Source organism: Lynx rufus, unplaced genomic scaffold (genome assembly GCF_022079265.1).
Source record: "Lynx rufus isolate CCGP_SWC_20201006 ecotype Redwood Valley unplaced genomic scaffold, mLynRuf1.p SCAF_2, whole genome shotgun sequence".
NCBI lineage: Eukaryota > Metazoa > Chordata > Mammalia > Carnivora > Felidae > Lynx > Lynx rufus.
The window spans coordinates 136,893,346-136,912,936 of record NW_025814834.1 but is presented as its reverse complement, the minus strand read 5'-3'; the positions used below and the strand labels follow the sequence as shown (position 1 = coordinate 136,912,936).

The window sequence follows — 19,591 nt, the reverse complement described above, 5'->3', positions numbered from 1 at the left end:
TTAGAATTAAACAAAACTGGGGTCAAATTGTAGTTCTATCAGTTACTGGCTATGTCACCAGAGGCAAGATATTAAATCTCTGTGGGTCTCAGTGTTGCACATGTCAAATGCAGATAAAAATCTACATAATTTAATCTATATGATTATATGAAATAATGTGTATATAGCATTAGCAAAGAGAAAGCATTCAATCGATGATAGGTGGTGATGTTAAAGGATAAATGCAATATAATCAAGAATAATATTAGTTTTATAAAGAATTCTGCTACAGTTTATGTTCCTTCCTCTCTTTCCTTAATATTTCCCCATGGTGGCAAGTCTCCACAATTAGGATTACTTAGGTATAGTGACCTCTCAGTTATCTGGTGGTCAAACATTCTGGCAATTTAATCCTGCACATAGCTTCAGGATCAGAATACCTAAAACAGCTGCCATGTGGCCTCAGCATTAAAACCATGCCCTTGCCCCAGAAAATAGGAATTTAAACTCTCAACCAGATCCTACTTTCTCTTCGTAGTAAACACTTCTTAACAAACTTAGTTATCCGTGTTCCTGGAAATTTAGGAAGGAGAGTGTTGGCCTGGCACAATGATAATGCTAAGAAGTAGATTGAAAAATAAAAAGCCAGAAGCAGAATTATGTTGTTTCCAGAATAATAAATGTTCACTAACATGTTTTTGCATAATGAAAAAAGATTTTAGGCTATACTCAATATCCTCACTTTAAGAAGGAGTAAAATATATAAAGTTTAAAAGAAAATCAGGGTGCCTGGGTAGCTCAGTCAGTTAAGCACCTCTTTTTAAAATTGTTTTTTAATGTTTATTTATTTTTGACATAGAGAGAGAGAGAGACAGAGCATGAATAGGAGAGGAGCAGAGAGATAGGGAGACAGAATCAGAAGCAGGCTCCAAGCTGTCAGCACAGAGCCTGACGCAGGGCTCGAACTCACAAGCTGCGAGATCATGACCCGAGCCAAAGTCGGATGCTTAACCCACTGAGCCACCCAGGCGCCCCAGCACCTGACTCTTGATTTCAGCTCAGGGTCATGATCTCATGGTTTGTGAGACTGAGCCACGTGGTGGGCTCCATGCTGACAGCAGACAGCCCAATGCATAGCTTGAACCCACGAACTGCGAGATCATGACCTCAGCTGAAGTGGGATGCTTAAAGGACTGAGACACCCAGGCGCCCCCAGTAAGCTCTTTTCAAGTAGAGGTCTGTCTACGGTCAAAGCACTCATAGATGGGACTTGGACATCACAAGTAGAGTTTCCCTCATCAAAATTACCTTGATGCTCCAGCCTTGGAAAGGAGACAACACCACCATGTTACAAAAGGTGGTGCCAGAGAATATTATTTAAACAAGCATTAGAAGACAGGATTAATCTCCAATACTACTATTAAGATGTCTAGTTTTGGGGCGCCTGGGTGGCTCAGTTGGATAAACGTTGACTTCGGCCTAGGTCATGATCTCGCCATTCCTGAGTTCAAGCCCCGCACTGGGCTCTGTGCTGACAGCTCAGAGCCTGGAGCCTGCTTCGGATTCTGTGTCTCCCTCTCTCTCTGCCCCTCCCCTGATCATGCTCTGTCTCTTTCTCTCAAAAATAAACATTAAAAAAAATTAAAAAAAAAGATGTCTAGTTTTGATCATATACTCTTAAGGGTTCTATGCTATAATTATTTTCCACCTGTAAAATGGAAATAATATATTTTATACTTCTAAAAGACTTTTTGTTTGGTAATTTTCTATTTATAGTATAATTGGTTTTACTAGCACTAAAACAAAAAAACAATATAAATTCAATATTATTACAAATTCTTAAGAAAAGGTTCACAGAATATTTAGAAACTGTCCCATTTCTAAAATTAAAGAGAGGGATATATAAATGTTTCGTAATTGAATCTACTGTTCCATAGGCTTGCTTATATATAGGTTATGCTTTACAGTTTATTCTTATAGTAAAAAAATACAATAAAACATAAATGTAAAAGCAAAATGAAACTACAGTGCGAGATAACTGTTCAGAATACACTCTGGCAAACAAAACAGAATAGCTAGCAAATGATCAGTTCTCTATGAGAAATACTATCAGATACTTTTCACTCTGAACATAACCAACACAGTCTCATTTTTTTACAGACATACAATAAACTGCACAAACATAAAATATAAAATTTGATAAACTGTGAAGTATGTATATACACGTAAGCCATCACCACAATCAAGATAAGGAACATGTCCACCAGCTCCAAAAGATTCCTTATACCAAGGAAAACACTAATCAGTTTTCTGTCATTGTAGATTAGTTTGCATTTTCTAAAATTTTATGCACATAGATCATACAGCATGTTTTCTTTTTGGTTTGGCTTCTTTTGCTCAGCATAATTTCTTTGAGAATCATTCATGCTGTAGAGATTAATTTTTGTGAAACAATTCTCTAGAAAAAAATACCCGTATTCTCAAAAAGTTCTATAATTTTGTAATTTGCTATATATCAAGATTTGTTAAGTTGAATGTCATTTGAAATGCCAAAATAAACTCTAAAAATAAAACCGAACAATAAAAAAACCCATAAATCTCAGGGTGCTGAGATGGCTCGGTCAGTTGAGTGTGTGACTCTTGATTTCGGCTCAGGTCGTGCTCGTGGGATTGAGCCTCGCGTCAGGCTCTGTGCTCAGTGTGGATCCTGCTTAAGATTCTCTCTCTCTTTCCCTGTGCCCCTCCCCTCAGCTCATGTGTGCACTTGCTCTCTCTAAAAATTAAAAAAAAAATTTTTTTTAATTTAAAAAATCCACAAATCTCAATTGTTTACTTGTTCATATAAATAATTCTTTTTTTTTTTTTTTTTGGATGGTCTAGATTGGTATCTAAATCTGGTTTAAAGCGCCTGTCAGGGTGTTCTAATTCAATGACATCCATAATAGTGTTCAGCATTTTGCTTGCCTCAGTTTGTGCCAAGACTGCTGCTCCCTAGTGGTCTAGTGGTTAGGATTCAGTGCTTTCAGTTTGTGCCTCCTTCCTTTCTAGGTCCTAACTAAATTAAAAAAAAAAAAAAAAAAAGTCATTGATCCACCATAATAATTTTGTGTTTCAGGTAATTTTAAAAGGTGAATTCTTTTTTGGTTTTAATATTCTTAAATCATGCCTTTCAATAGAAGTTTGGCAATCAAGATAAAAGGAAACACCCCTACTACCTACTTTATGGTCTCTTGTCCATGCCACATTAAAAGGAACAAGAGCCCCGAAGAAATAGATTAATTCCAGATCTGGGGCAGGGAATGTACAAGGTGACTTTCAGATCATCTTCCTGTGTCAAAAGCAAGGAAGCTTTTGAAAATTAATGAGGTCATGTTAAAAGAACACCCAGGAGCGACCTTGAAAGGGTCACTCCTACTAACAATTTGAGCATTAAAAAGAATGATTATAATAGATTAAACACAGCAAATCAACTGAATAGACACAAAGAGAAAGTTGGAAATTTAATATCACTATTTGAAGGGGCTATCAAAGCAACTCCTTGGCAAGGGAAAAGGATGAACCATTTATTCTGTTTTTCCAGCAGGAACTGTATTTCAGGGTAACTAATAGGCCCAGCTGATGAGGGTGAAGTGCCCCTTTACAGAATAATGCCAGCTAATAATGTAAAGATACTGACAGAATCAAAAAAAAAAAAAATCATCATTCCACAACCACTAAAGCAGTTGTTGATTTAGGCCAGGATTCTCAAATGATTATAGTGCCAAAGTGACACCACCTGGGTAACTTTCAGGCTGCAAAGGATAAAATGTAACTGTACAATGACGGGGCAAGGGAATCATTATCCCAATTCACTGTTTACACTGAGCGTCACTACAGCAGGTAATCTAGATGTTATGGTGCCCTGATGTGAAGCAATATGAAGTACACAATATCACCCATGATATATTCTAGCCAAATATTTAACTTGAACCTAGCCTTTGAAACTTGCTTTCAGTTTACAGGAACTTACCATGGTAAGAACAAGTCAAACACCGTCATGGAAAAGCAACAAGACACAAAGTGTGACGTTCTGCAAAACAAATGGCACAGTCCCTTCCACGAGTCAGTGTCGTGAAGCAACATGTGGGACAGTGTAAGTCATGTGAAGAGAGACCGTGGGCAATGTAGACTCCCATATTGGACCCTAGTTTGAACAAACCAACTGAAATTTCCAGGACATTCTGGGGGCAACTGGGGAGATTTAAATACAGTCTGATCATCAGATAAAATGAAATCATTGTCATGAAAACACGTACGTAATTAAGCAAACAGATTCGAATACAGCAAACACAACATATTACTCTGGTAAAAAATGACTTCAGTGCGTATGTGTGAGCTTAGAAAAATGTCTGGAGTGATATACATTCATGTGTTAAGAGTGATGATTTCTGAGTAGCAGGAATATGTTTTTATTTTCTTATTTTCGATTTTCTGCATTTTATAGCTTGCTACATGCACACATATCCTTTTATAGTAGAAATTAAATAAATAATAGGAAGACTTCAATAAGTCATCTTCCACCTTCTGGAGGCAACATGTCATAGTGGAAAATAATCTGGACAAAGACAGGCCATGGAGTTCAAAATTTGGCTCAGTCACTGACCATTGGGCAAATTGCCAAGCCTCTATAGGTTGTGTTTAGTTTCTTCATCCATTAAACTGGAATACTTCACAAGTAAGGATAAATAAAATAACAGTGAAACTTTTCATAAACTGTCAAGTATGACTGTGGAATTAGTGATTGTTGTTACTGTTAGTATTAAGTATATAGTCTGCAGAACTACAAGTCAACCAGCCACTGTAATTCAGAATTCTTCTGGACTTTCAAATGATACTACTAAAATTCTATTAGTATTCTATTCTATTTCAGCACTTCTCAGACAGATTGCTGGCTTAGGACTACATCACAAAACTTAAGCCACCTCCAGCCCCATCCCTGCATCCCCCATAGCAGAGCTGTTTCCTAGATGACATAACTTTAACGTATCACAAAAATGCCATAAGGAACTTCCGAGGTAGACAGCCATCTAGCTGTCTGCCAATACCAGGAGAGCCCACTGTTTTAGCTTTCCTCTGCAATATTTTCACAAGGAATTCGCTTTTGTCAGGATATCTACTGCTTATAAGTTCCATGGTTGTTGCTTTTTCTAAATGCTAGTTTCTTCACTTTTCATTATGATTTTCCTTCCTTTCTCTTCCACTTCCCTTCCAGAAGTTTGGCCTTCATAACCATTACTAATGAAAGTATTTTTTTTAATATTTCTTTTTTGTTTTTTTTAGTAATCTCTATCCCCAAAGAGGGGCTCGAACTCACAACCCCAAGATCAAGAGTTGCATGCTCCATTGACAGAGCCAGCCAGGTGCCCCAAGAAAGTGTTTTTGTTTTTGAATCAGTGGAAAATACAACAATCCTATTATGTTAGATTTAATCTTTTGCATACTCCAGTTTTTGTTATTAGTGACTAGTGTTCAGGGCCTGAATCTTTAATTCCTGAGAAAGCCCATCAGTTCTCTGAATACTAAGGCTTCCAGAAGGCAGGCTCCCAGATAAATTCAGTGTTAATGTGTACATTTCTAACATGGTAACTGGTCAAAAGATAATCATTCATCGCAGAAGATCTTTTCTATTTTCCTGATTACAGCTTCAAACCACCAAATTAAACCCTGTAAGTTATTAAAAGTAAACATCTCTTTTAATTGGTACCAATGACAAAAGGACAACAGTAATCAATTTGGCAAAACAGATGAACACATTTACAATACCTTTTAAAGCTTCCGTTTCTATGTCTACTAATGGCTTTCCCACATAGGCAATATCGTCTAGATTATAATACAGTTTTTTAATGACTCCATCATAACGACTAGTGATAGTAACAGAAGCTTTATCACTTTGAACTTCACAGATGCTATCAAACTGAGACACTGTATCTCCTTCTTTTACATACCTAAAAGAAAAAGACACAAAACACTTTTACATGACCAATTGTAAGTATATAATACTAATCATCCTAACAATGTTACATGCTACACTGAATTAGATTGGTATCCATCTAGCACAGCAATTAGTCCCAGATGTGCACCAAAGAATGTTTCAGAAAAGACTATAAAGGCTTCCAAAGTCTCTTTAATGTATCCTCAAGAAATACTAAAACTTTGGGGCGCCTGGGTGGCGCAGTCAGTTAAGCGTCCGACTTCAGCCAGGTCACGATCTCACGGTCCGTGAGTTCGAGCCCCGCGTCGGGCTCTGGGCTGATGGCTCAGAGCCTGGAGCCTGTTTCCGATTCTGTGTCTCCCTCTCTCTCTGCCCCTCCCCCGTTCATGCTCTGTCTCTCTCTGTCCCCCAAAAAAAAATAAATAAAAAAACGTTGAAAAAAAAAGAAATACTAAAACTTTAAAAACCATCTATAGATCTATAATCCAAAAATTTAATTACTTTTCAGGGGTTATGCCTCACCTAATTCTTGGAAGCAGTTCTAAAAATGTTTTAAAAATGTTATTTCCTTTCATTATTTTATATTAGCCTTTACCAAACTTTAAGAGATGCCTATTATTTCTATAATTAAGTCCAAAAATTGATATCCCTAACACATATTCTTTGTAATTTCATGAATTTTGGATTGAGTTCTCTCAATCTTTGTTTCTACAATTATTTTAATATGTCCTTGTATATGAGTCTCTTTTCCTCTTTAATCATCTTAGGTATGCTTTATAAGGCTCTTCTAGATACTCTTATTCCGCAAACAGAATAGGAGGAATGGCACCAAATCTGAAATTCAACATATAACTTTGGTTCTAATACCATTCTTGATGTGTCTAGCACATTTCTGTCTCAGTACCATCAATTCTTCATTAAGACAATTGCTCAGTCATTCTTATTCCTTGTCTTCCTGTCTTAACCAGTTCTTAGTCCATAATAAAACATCATCCTTGACATAGAAACTAGGTTTAAAAGCACATATAGAAAACTTACACTTCTAGAACGGTGGGCTAAGGACCTCCAGGATTCTGCCATTCTATAAATGTAACAAGTATACTTGGAGAAGTTGTTAAAAATTGCCTTTTTCAGAATTCTAGAAATTACAATAAGGCCTGTGACAACCAAGAAAGACTTATTCAGGAAAACTGGCTGAACCTCATTAAAAACAGCTAATTTTATTATTTTAACTGGTTCTATTCTCATTCTCCTTTCCCCAGCTCAGCATTAGTTGTGAAAATCAACAGCCTTACAGCCAGGGATGCCTGGGTGGCTCAGTCGGTTGAGCATCTGACTGCGGCTTAGGTCATGATCTCGCGGTTTGTGAGTTTGAGCCCCACGACAGGATCTGTGCTGACAGCTCAGAGCCTGGAGCTGCCTCAGATTCTGTGTCTCCCTCTCTCTCTCTGCCCCTTGCCTTCTCGTGCTCTCTCTAAAAAATAAATAAACATTAAAAAAAAAGAAAAAAAAGAAAAAAAAATCAGCAGTCTTACAGCCATAGCAAGGGCAGACCCAAGTCTGGAGTTCCACAAAAAGCGATACTCCCAGAGAACACTTACTATTTGACTCATTGGGCAGCTTTCTGAAAAAATGCCACTCACAGAGCTTGTTCTTGTTTGATCTGACTCAGCTTTCTCAGGGTGTTTGCTGAGAAACAGTCCATAGCAATTGTCTAAAATCTTGACTGGCTGAGGCAGTGAAAAAGTTGAGGCAAACAAGAGGTTCTAAAAGGAAGATCTGGGTAATGAGATGTCCATACATCTTACCACAGATTTGCCACATTATTTTATGTAAAATATCCAGTTTTCAAAATAAAATTACAAGACATGTAAAGGAATGGAAAAGTATGGCACGTGCACAGGAGGGAAAAAGTGGTCAACAGAAACCATCCCTGAAGATGCCAAGATGTTAATTAACGATAATTAATATTATGGGGCACCCGGGTGGCTCAATCAGTTAACTGTCCAAATCTTGATTTTGGCTCAGGTCATGATCTCACAGTTTGTAGGATCAAGCCCCGCATTGGGCTGTGCACTGACAGCATGGAGCCTCCCCCATTCATGCACATTCTCTCCCTCCCTCTCTCTCTCAAAATACATAAACTTTAAAAAATAATAATAATGTTACTAATTAACTTTAATAAAATTAAATTAAATCGACAATTAAATATTCAAAGAACTAAAGGAAACCATATCTAAACAATTAGAAGGACACAGGAGAAAATGGTGTCTCTCACCAAACAAAGAATATCAATAAAGAGATAGAATCTTTGAAGATATAATGACTAAAAACTTCCTAAACTTGATGAAAACACTAACGTACACATGCAAGAATCTCAACAAACTCCAAATAGGACAAATTTAAAAGAGCCACACCTAGACACATCATAATCAAACTGCTGAAAGACAAAGAGAGAATCTTAAAATCAGCAAGAGAAAACCACATTCATCAAGTACAGGAACTCTTATAAGATTAACAGATGGCTTCTAGTCAGAACCATGGAGACCAAAAGGTAGTTGAATGATACATTCAATGTGCTAAAAGAAAAAAAGACAGTCAAGCATCTTATATCTACGAAACTATCTTTCAAAAATGAAGGAGAAATGAATACACTCCCAAATAAATGAAAACAAAATTTGTTCCTAGTACACTTGCCCTACAAGAAATGCTAAAAGCAGTCCTTCAGGCTGAAATAAAAGGACAATAGCAACTCAAATTCACATAAAGAAATAAAGAATATCAATAAAGGTAATTACATAGGTAAATATGCAAGCTGTGATATTTTGTTTGTGCCCCGTTTTAATTCTATCTGATTTACAAGACAAGTGTATAAAGCAATACTTTAAAAACTATTGGTGTTCGGGGATGGCAAGATGGCGGCCTCTGCCTTTGCCCGTGCCTTCAGAGCTGCATCAGGGGTCTTACGGCCCCTGAATATTTTGGTGTCTTCAGCCTGTCAAAACGGTGTCAAGAATGCCTGTCTTAGTTCTGCACTGTCCACCCGGCATTTTAGTTCTCTGCAGACACCAGTTGTTTCCTCTGCTCCCAGACTTGCCACGTCTGTCAGAAACCTGACATGTGGACATACTGCAGCAATCCTCAATAGAGTGGCCCCCTTGCTTCCAAATGTCCTCAAGCTACCAGTCAGAACCGTAACATACTTCAGTTCACGGAAAGGGAAGAGAAAGACTGTGAAAGGTGTCATCTACAGGTTTCTTCGACTTCATTCTGGCCTGTGGCTAAGGAGGAAGGCTGGTTATAAGAAAAAATTATGGAAAAAGACAACTGCAAGAAAAAGGCGCTTGAGGGAATTCGCGTTCTGCAATAAAACCCAGGGTAAGCTCTTAGATAAAATGACAACATCTTTTTGGAAGAGGCGAAACTGGTATGCTGATGATCCTTATTAGAAGTATCATGATTGGACAAACCTGAAAGTCTAGATTAGAAGTTTTATGACTTCCCAGTTACTGAATATGTATCTTTGTGTATATGATGTCTTTGCAAAAATGAATAAGTGTAAAACTTGATGTAAATTGTGCCAATTGGTATGGAAACATACAGTTCCAACATTAAACTTATTAAAGTTTTAAAACTTAAAAAAAGTAAAAATAAAAAAAAAAAACTATTGGTGTTCTATGTAGAAAACCCCAAAGAGTCGATCAAAAAAATTGCTAGAACTAATACATGAATTCAGCAAAGTTGCAGGATATAAAATCAATGTGTAGAAAATCTGTTGCATTTCTATACACCAATAATAAAGCAACAGGAAAAGAAATCAAGGAATCAATCCCATTTATAATTGCGTCAAAAATATTAAGATACCTAGAAATAAACCTAACTAAAGAGGTAAAAGATCTGTACTCTGAAAACTATAGAAGATTTATAAAAGATACTGAAGAGGACACAAAGAAATGGAAAAGCATTCCACGCTCATGGATTGGAAGAACACTGTTAACATGTCTATACTACCCAAAGCAATCTACACATTTAATCCTTATCAAAATACCACCATACTCTTTGCAGAGCTAGATCAAACAATCCTAAAATGTGTAGGGAACCACAAAAGATCCCAGATAGCCAAAGCAATCCTGAAAAAGAAAAACAAAACTTGGAGGCATCACAATTCCAGATTTCAAGCTATATTACAAAGCTGTAGTCATTAAGACAGTATGGTACTGGCACAAAAACAGACACATAAATCAATGGAACAGAACAGAAAACCCAAAAATGGACCTACAACTATATGGTCAACTCATCTTCGACAAAGGAGGAAAGAATATCCAATGGAAAAAAGACAGTCTCTTCAACAAATGATATTGGGAAAACTGGACAGCAACATGCAGAAGAATGAAACTGGACCACTTTCTTACACCATACATAAAAATAAATTCAAAATGGATGAAAGACCTAAATATGAAACAAAAAACCATCAAACTCCTAGAGGAGAACACAGATAGCAACCTCTTTGAGCTCGGCTGTTCCATGTTCTTACTAGACATGTCACCAAAGGCCAAAGAAACAAAAGCAAACGTGAACTACTGGTACTTCATCAAGATAAAAAGTTGCACAGTGAAAGAAACAAACAGCAAAACTAAAAGACAGCCTACACAACAGGAAAGATATTGGCAAATGACATATTTGATAAAGGGTTAGTAACTAAAATCTATAAAGAATTTATCAAACTCAACACGCAAAAAAACAAACAAACCAGTTAAGAAACCAGCAGAATACATGAATAGACACTTTTCCAAAGAAGACATCCAGAGGGCTAACAGACACATGAAAAGATTTTCAACATCACTCATCATTAGGGAAATAGAAATCAAAACCACGATAAGATACCACCTCACATCTGTCAGATGGCTAAAATTAACAACACAAGATACAACAGGTGTTGAAGATGCAGAGAAAGGGGAAGCCTCTTGCACTGTTAGTGGGAATGCAAACTGGTGCCGCCACTCTGGAGAACACTATGGATATTCCTCAAGAAACTAAAAATAGAACTATCCTATGATCCAGCAATTGCACTATTAGGTATTTACCCAAAGGATACAAAGATACAGATTTGAAGGGGTACATGCACCCTAATATTTATAGCAGCATTATCAGCAATAGCCAAACTATGGAGAGAGCCCAAATATATACAACTGAATATCAGTCATCAAAAAAGTGAAATCTTGCCATTTGCAATGTCATGGATGGAGCTAGAATGTATTATGCTAAGAGAAATAAGTCAATCAGAGAAAGACAAATATCCTATGATTTCACTCATATTTGTAATTCAAGAAACAGAACAGAAGAACATTTGGGAAGGCAGGGGGTGGAGGGAGAAAAGAAAGGGAGACTCTTACTGATAGAGAACAAACTAAGGGTTGATGGAGGGAGGTGGGTGGGAGATGTGCTAGATGGGTGATGTGTACCAAGAAGGGCACTTGTTGTAATGAGCACTGGGTGTTGTATATAAGTGATGAATCACTGAATTCTACCCCTGAAATCAATATTGCACTGTATGTTAACTAAAATATAAATTAAAAAAAATTATTGATGGGCTTATAATGTTTAAATACATAATACATAAGACACTAATAGCAAAAGGCAGGGGAGAAGGAAAAATCTATATTGGAGCAATGTTTTTAATGCACTATTTAAACTAAGTTGGTATTAACCCAAATTACATTGTTTAAAAAAAATTTTTTTTAATGTTTATTCATTTTTGAGAGACAGAGACAGAGACAGAGGAGGAGCAGAGAGAGAGGAAGACACAGCTCTGAGCTGTCAGCACAGAGCCCGACGCGGGGCTCAAACCCATAAATGGTAAGATCATGACCTGAGCCAAAGTCAGACACTTAACCAACTGCACCACCCAGGCACCCCTACATTGTTTTTTATTAAGCCACAGGGCAACCACTAGGAAAGTAACTAAAAATTATATATAGTAAAAGAAACAAGGAAATTAAAATGGTACAGTAGAAATATCGATTTATCACAAATGAAGGCAGTAATGGAGAAATACATAAAGAAAAAGCACATAAAACATACAGAAAACAAACAGCAAATGGCAGATGTGAATCTTACCTTATCCATAATTACATTATATGTAAGTGGCTTAAACATGCCAATAAAAGGCATAAATTGGAAAAATGGATTTCAAAAGATGATTTCACCATGTGCCATCTACAAGAGACACAAATAGGTTGAAAGTAAAAGGACACACAAAAAAATATCATGCAGGAGGGGAAGATGGTGGTGGAGCAGGAACACCCTAGGCTCACCTTGTCCCACAAATACAATTAGATAACTATTAAATCATCCTAAATACCCCAGAAATCAATCTGAAGACTGACAGAACAAACTCCATAACTTACAGGTAGAGAAGAGGCCACATCGATGAAGGCAGGATGTGTAGAGTCATGGGTTGGGGGAGAAACAGATCAGCCATTGCAGGAAGGAGGGAGCCACAGTGGCAGAGAAGGGTGAGAGACAGATTAGCACACAGGGGAGTGCATGAATAAAACTGATTCCCATAGCAATTGGTTTGGAAAGCGAGATGGGCTGAATTTTGGTAGTTCCTGCAACCAGAGGGGCGTAAAGCCTAGAGCTTTAAAGGTCAGCAGGCTTGGCTCAGACAGAGTCTGAAGGCATTGGGGCTGCTGTTAGAGAGAAGGCAGGGCAAGCAGCCTGCAGAAATACAGCGTGCAAACAGTGATCTCAAGAGCACCTGGGTCACAAGGTGGGGAGGTTATTTGGTCATCTCAGAGTATGTCCCAGAGAGGCAGCATTCACATATAGAACCCTCCAGAAACAAAGGCATTGACGGTGCCATCCCCACCTCCACCCAGCAAAAGCACAAGAGCACCTGCAGGAGGCAGAGCAGTGCTGACACTCATAACTTAGCTTACTTACAGCAAGTCCCACATCTCCTACTCCACGCTCCAATGGAACCACCCTTCTTTGTCATGCTTGCCTCAGGCCCAGCACAGTGACACCCATCCCCCAGAAAACTGGCCCAAACCCCTACCACCACTGTGTGTCCCAATTTGGGAGTTTTGCAAAGCCTCAGTTCCAGCAGTGGTGGCAACAGGTGTCATTTCACAAGCAGACCAGAGCACACCTAATTAAAACGTACCACAGTCAGGCCAGAGACCAAAGTCTGCCCACAACAGTCAAACAGAGTCTCGGCAGACAATTAGCCTGAAGGACAAAGTGGCCAGAAAAGAACAGCAGAGAACATTCCATACACATTGAAGAAACCCCAGAAGCACTAGGCCCTGTGGAATAGGGGACACTACATGGCAGGTCACTACAGGACCTCTTCTTCATAAGGCCATTACCCTCAAGAACAGGAGATGTAGCTGACTTTCCTAACACAAAGAAACAGGCACAGAGACTTAAACAACATGTGAAGACAGAGAAATCTGACCCAAAGGAAAGAGCCGGAAAAAAGCCATGGCTGGAGATCTAAGCAAAAGAGATACAAGTAACATGCCTGATGGAGTGTTTCAAGCAATAATCATAAAAATATTCATTGGATTTGAGAAAAGAAATAAAAAGAACCAGTCAGAGATAAAGAGCAAGATTAGATATACATTTAGTGCAATGTACAGCAGGCTGGAAGAAGCGGAAAAATGAATTAATGATCTAGAAGACACAGTAATGGAAAGTAATCAAGCTGAACAAAGAGTGAAAAAAGAATTATACAAAATGACAACAGACTTAGGGAAATCAGTGACTCCATCAAACATAATAACATTCATATTATAGGAGTGCCAGAAGAAGAGAGAAAAGGGGGCAAAAAATTTGGAGAAATAATACCTGAAAAATTCTCTAATCTGGGGATGGAAACAGATATCCAGATCCAGAAGGCACAGAGAACCCCCATCAAAATAGACGAAAGCAGATCCATACCAAGACACATTGTAATCAAACTGGCAACAATATAGTGATAAAGAAAACTTAAAAGCAGCAAGACAAAAGATAGTAACATATAAGGAAAAATACATAAGGCTATTAAGGGATTTTCCAGCAGAAAGTTCCAAGCCAGAAGAGAGTGGCATGGTATATTCAAAGTACAGAATGGGAAAAATCTGCAGCCAAGAACACTCTATCCAACAAGCCTATCATTCAGAATAGAAGGAGAGATAAGGAGTTTTTCAAACAAACAAAAACTAAACAAGTTCATGACCACTAAAGCAGCCCTGCAAGAAAAATTAAAGGGTCTCTTTGAATGGAAAGGAGAGACTGAGAGTGACAGTATAAAGGCAGGAAACACAAAAGCAGTAAAAATGAATATATTTTTTTCAATATATGAAATTTATTGTCAAATTGGTTTCCACACAACACCCAGTGCTCATCCCAAAAGGTGCCCTCCTCAGTACCCATCACCCACCCTCCCCTCCCTCCCACCCCCCATCAACCCTCAGTTTGTTCTCAGTTTTTAACAGTCTCTTATGCTTTGGCTCTCTCCCACTCTAACCTCTTTTTTTTTTTTTCCTTCCCCTCCCCCATGGGTTTCTGTTAAGTTTCTCAAGATCCACATAAGAGTGAAACCATATGGTATCTGTCTTTCTCTGTATGGCTTATTTCACTTAGCATCACACTCTCCAGTTCCATCCACGTTGCTACAAAAGGCCATATTTCATTCTTTCTCATTGCCACGTAGTATTCCATTGTGTATATAAACCACAATTTCTTTATCCATTCATCAGTTGATGGACATTTAGGCTCTTTTCACAATTTGGCTATTGTTGAGAGTGCTGCTAAAAACATTGGGGTACAAGTGCCCCTATGCATCAGTACTCCTGTATCCCTTGGGTAAATTCCTAGCAGTGCTATTGCTGGGTCATAGGGTAGGTCTATTTTTAATTTTCTGAGGAACCTCCACACTGCTTTCCAGAGCGGCTGCACCAATTTGCATAAAAATGAATATTTCTATAAAAAAAATCAGTCAAGGAATTCACAAAATAAAAGGCTGTAAAATATGACATCATATATTTAAAACATGCAGAGGAGAGAAGGATGTGTTTGAATGACCATTAATTTAATATAGACTGCTATACACAGAAAATGTTATATACAAACCTAATGGTAATAACAAATCAAAAACCACTAATAAATATGCAAACGATAAAGAGAAAGAAATCCAAATATATCACTAAAGAAACCAGCAAACAATGAAAGAAAGACAAGAAAGGTTCAGGGAAAATTTTCAGAAACAACCACAAAACATAATAAAATGATGAAAAACACGTATCTATCAATAATTACTTTGAATGTTAAGTGGGCTAAATATGCTAATCAAAAGACACAGGGTGAAAGAATGGATAAAAAAACAAGACTCATCTATATCCTGCCTACAAGAGATTCATTTTAGACCTAAAGACACCTGCAGGTTGAAAATGGGGATGCGGGGACATCTATCATGCAAATGCATGTCAAGAGAAGGCTGGAGTAGCAATACTTATATCAGACAAAATAGACTTTAAAACAAAGGCTGTTAACAAGAGACAAAGAAGGAAATCACATAACAAGAAAGGGAACAATTTAACAAGAAGATAGAACAACTGTAAATATTTATGCACCCAACATGAAAGCACCCAAATACATAAAACAGTTAATAACAAACATAAACTAATCAATAATAATAAAATAATAGTAGGGGACTTTAACATCCCGCTTATATCAAAGGACAGATCATCTATACAGAAAATCAATAGGGAAACAATGGCTTTCATTGACACTTTGGACTGCTGTATTTAACAGATATATTCAGAACATTCCATCCTAAAACAGCAGAATACACATTCTTTTCAAGTGCACAGAGAACATTCTCCAGAATAGATAACATATTAGTCCACAAAACAAGCCTTGACAAATTCAAGACTGAAGTCATACTATGCATCATTTCTGATCACAATGCTATGAAACTAGAAGTCAACCACAAGAAAAAGTATGGAATGACCACAAATACATGGAGATTAAATAACATGAATGGGTCAAACAGGAAATAAAGGAAGAAATTTACAAAGTACATGGAAATAAATGAAAAGGAAAACACAAGCTCCAAGCTTTTGGGATGCAGCAAAAGCAGTTCCAAGAGGGAAGTTTATAGCAATACAGAGCTACATCAAGAAGCAAGAAAAATCTCAAATAAATGATCTAATCTTAGACCGACAGGAGCTAGAAAAAGAACAACAAACAAAACCTAAAACCAGCAGAGGGAAGGAAATGATATATATTAGAGAAAAAAAATGGTATAGAAACTAAAAAAAAAAAAAAAAAAAAAAAAAAAAAAAAAAAAAAAATCCACTAGAACAGATCAATGAAACCAGGACCTGATTCTTTAGAAAAACCAATAAAATTGATAAACCTCCACTCAGACTTTTCAAGAAAAAAAAAAAGGACTCAAATAAATGAGAGAGGAGAGATAAAGATAACCAACACCACAAAAATACAAACAATTATAAGAGAACATTATAAAAAAAACATCTGCCAACAAATTGGGTCAACCTGGAAGAAATGGATAAATTCCTAGAAACATATAAACTACCAAAACTGAAATAGGAAGAAATAGAAAACTTGGACAACCAGCAAAGAAATTGGATCAGTAGTGAAAAAACAAAAGCCCAGGACCACATGGCTTCACAGGCAAATTCTGCCAAACACTTAAAGAAGAGTCAATACCTATTCTTCTCAAACTATTCCAAAAAATAGAAAAGGAAGGAAAACTTCTAAACTCCTTCTATGAGGCCAGCATTACCCTGATACCAAAACCAGATAAAGACTCCACTAAAAAAGAGAAGTACAGGCCAATATCCCTGATGAACATATATGCAAAAATGCTCAACAAAATACTAGCAAACCAAATCTAACAATACTTTTTTTAAAAAATCGCTCACACAATCAAGAGGGATTTATTCTTGGGTTGCCAGGGTGGTTCAATATTTACAAATCAATCAACATGATACATCACATCAATAAGAGAAAAGACAAGAACCATATGATCATTTCAATAGACATAGAAAAAGCATCTGACAAAGTACAATATCCATTCATGATAAAAACCCTCAACAAAGCAGATCTAGAGGGAACATACCTCAACATAATAAAGGCCATATATGGAAAAACCCACAGCTAACATAATCCTTAATGAGGAAATACTGAGAGCTTTTCCCTAAGGACAGGAATAAGATAAGGATGTTCACTCTCACCACTTTTATTTAACATAGTACTGGAAGTCCTAGCCAGAGCAATCAGACAAAAAAAAAAAAAAAAAAAGAGAGAGAGAGAGAAATAAAGCGTGTCCCAATTGGTAAGGAAGAAGTAAAACTTACACTATTTGCAGATGACATGATAGTATATATAGAAAATCCAAGACTCTACCAAAAAACTGCCAGAATTAAAGAACGAATTCAGTAAAGTTATAGGATACAAAATCAATGTACAGAAATCTGTTCCATTGCTATACATCACTAATGAAGCAGCAAAAAGAGAAATTAGGAAAACAATCTCATTTATAATTGCACCAAAAATAATAAGATATTTAGGAATAAACCTAACCAAAGAGGTGAAAGACCTGTACTCTGAAAACTATAAAACACTGATGAAAAAAACTAAAGATGGTACAAAGAAATGAGAAGACATTCCATGCTCATGGATTAGAAGAATATTATTAAAATGTCTACACAACTCAAAGCAATCTATATATTTAATGCAATCCCTATCAAAATACCAACATCATTTTTCACAGGAGTAGAACAAATAATCCTAAAATTTGTACGGAACCACAAAAGACCCTGAATAGCCAAAACAATCTTGAAAAAGAAAAGCAAAGCTGTAGGGATCAAAATTCCAGACTTCAAGTTATATTACAAAGCTGCAGTAACCAAAACAATATGGCAACCGGCACAAAAATAGACACATAGATCAATAGAACAGATCAGATAATCCAGAAATTAATTCACAATTATGTGGTCAATCTTTCACAAAGCAGGAAAGAATATCCAATGGGAAAAAGACAGTTGCTTCAACAAATGGTATTAGGAACACTGGACAGGTATATGCAAAAGAAGGAAACTGGACCACTTTCTTACACTATACAGAAAAACAAACTCAAAATGGATTAAAGACCAAAATGTGAGGCCTGAAACCATAAAAATCCTAGAAGAGAACACAGGCAGTTATTTCTTTAACATAGGCCATTGCAACTTCTTTCTAGATATGTCTCCTGAGGCAAGGGAAACAAAAGTAAACTATTGGTACTACATCCAAATAAAAAGCTTTTTGCATAGTGAAGGAAAAAACCAACAAAACTAAAAGACAACATACTGAATGGGAGAGGATATTTGTAAATGACATATGCAATAAAGGGTTAGTATCCAAAATGTATAAAGAACTTATAAAACTCAAAACCTAAAAAACAAATAATTCAATTAAAAAATGGGCAGAAGACATGAACAGACATTTCTCAAAGACATCCAGATGGCCAACAGACACATGATAAGATGCTCGTCAACACCTACCATCAGGGATATGCAAATCAAAACTACAATGCAATATCACCTCACACCTATCAGGATGGCTAAAATCAACAACACAAGAAAAAACAGGTGCTGGTGAGGATTGGAGAAAAAAGAACCTTTGTGCACTGTTGGTGGGAATGCAAACTGGTGCAGCCAATGAGGAAAACAGTATGGAGTCTCCTCAAAACGTTAAAAATAGGAATCCCTACTATCCAGCAATCACACTACTGGGTATTTACCCAAAGGATACAAAAACACTAATTCAAAGGGATACATACACCCCTATGTTTATAGCAGCACTATTTATAACAGTCAAGATATGGAAGCAGCCCAAGTGTCCATCGATTATTGAATAAAGATACTGTGGTATATACATATAATGGAATATTATTCAGCCATAAAAAAGAATGAAATCTTGCCTTTTACAACAACATGGATGTAGCTAGAAAGTATAATGCTAAGTGAAATAACTCAGAGAAAGACAAATTCCATATGATTTTGCTCATATGTGGAATTTAAGAAACAAAACAAATAAGCAAAGGGGGGGAAAAAAGACAGAGGCACAAGCCAAGAGACGCTTAATTACAGAGAACAATACGATAGTTACCAGAGTGGGGGGTGGGTGGAGGGATCAGTTAAACAGGTGACAGGGATTAAGGAGTGCATTCGTCCTGATGAGCACCAGGTGAGAGATGTAATTTTGAATCACTATTTTGCACACCTGAAACTAAAACTAACATGACACTGCATGTTAACTGGAATTAGAATAAAAATTTAAAAAAAAAGAAAAAAGAAACAGCATATACCCAACACATATCACCATACTTACACCATATACACTTACCACACATATATTACACACACACCACCAGACACCAAACTCACATCACACATGCCCTAACCATATACCACTCATACTACACAAACAACCACACAACACACACAAAAGACACAAACACATGTATCTCACTAACGTACAGCATACATATAACCAACACACAAGAAACACACAACACTCATACAACACACACACCACACATGTAATACCATAGACACACATTTCACACATAAATATATTACC

The 19,591-nt window shown here is 36.9% G+C and overlaps 2 protein-coding genes across 4 annotated transcripts in view; one reads left to right on the top strand and one right to left on the bottom strand.

Annotated features, from left to right (window-relative positions):
- DBT (dihydrolipoamide branched chain transacylase E2) overlaps window positions 1-19,591 on the bottom strand; it is a 55,360-nt gene that overhangs the window by 21,481 nt on the left and 14,288 nt on the right. For 2 of the 3 annotated variants that reach the window (XM_047084317.1, XM_047084318.1), the window contains exon 4: window positions 5,782-5,963. The exons of the other annotated variant lie outside the window; for it this stretch is intronic. In XM_047084317.1, the coding sequence (XP_046940273.1) occupies window positions 5,782-5,963 (182 nt within the window). The remainder of the gene's footprint in view (window positions 1-5,781; window positions 5,964-19,591) is intronic. 3 annotated transcript variants of the gene reach the window in all.
- Window positions 8,866-9,462, top strand: LOC124515438 (39S ribosomal protein L35, mitochondrial-like). Its single transcript, XM_047084321.1, has one exon. The coding sequence runs from the start codon at window positions 8,866-8,868 to the stop codon at window positions 9,397-9,399; it is 534 nt and encodes a 177-aa protein (XP_046940277.1). The 3' UTR covers window positions 9,400-9,462.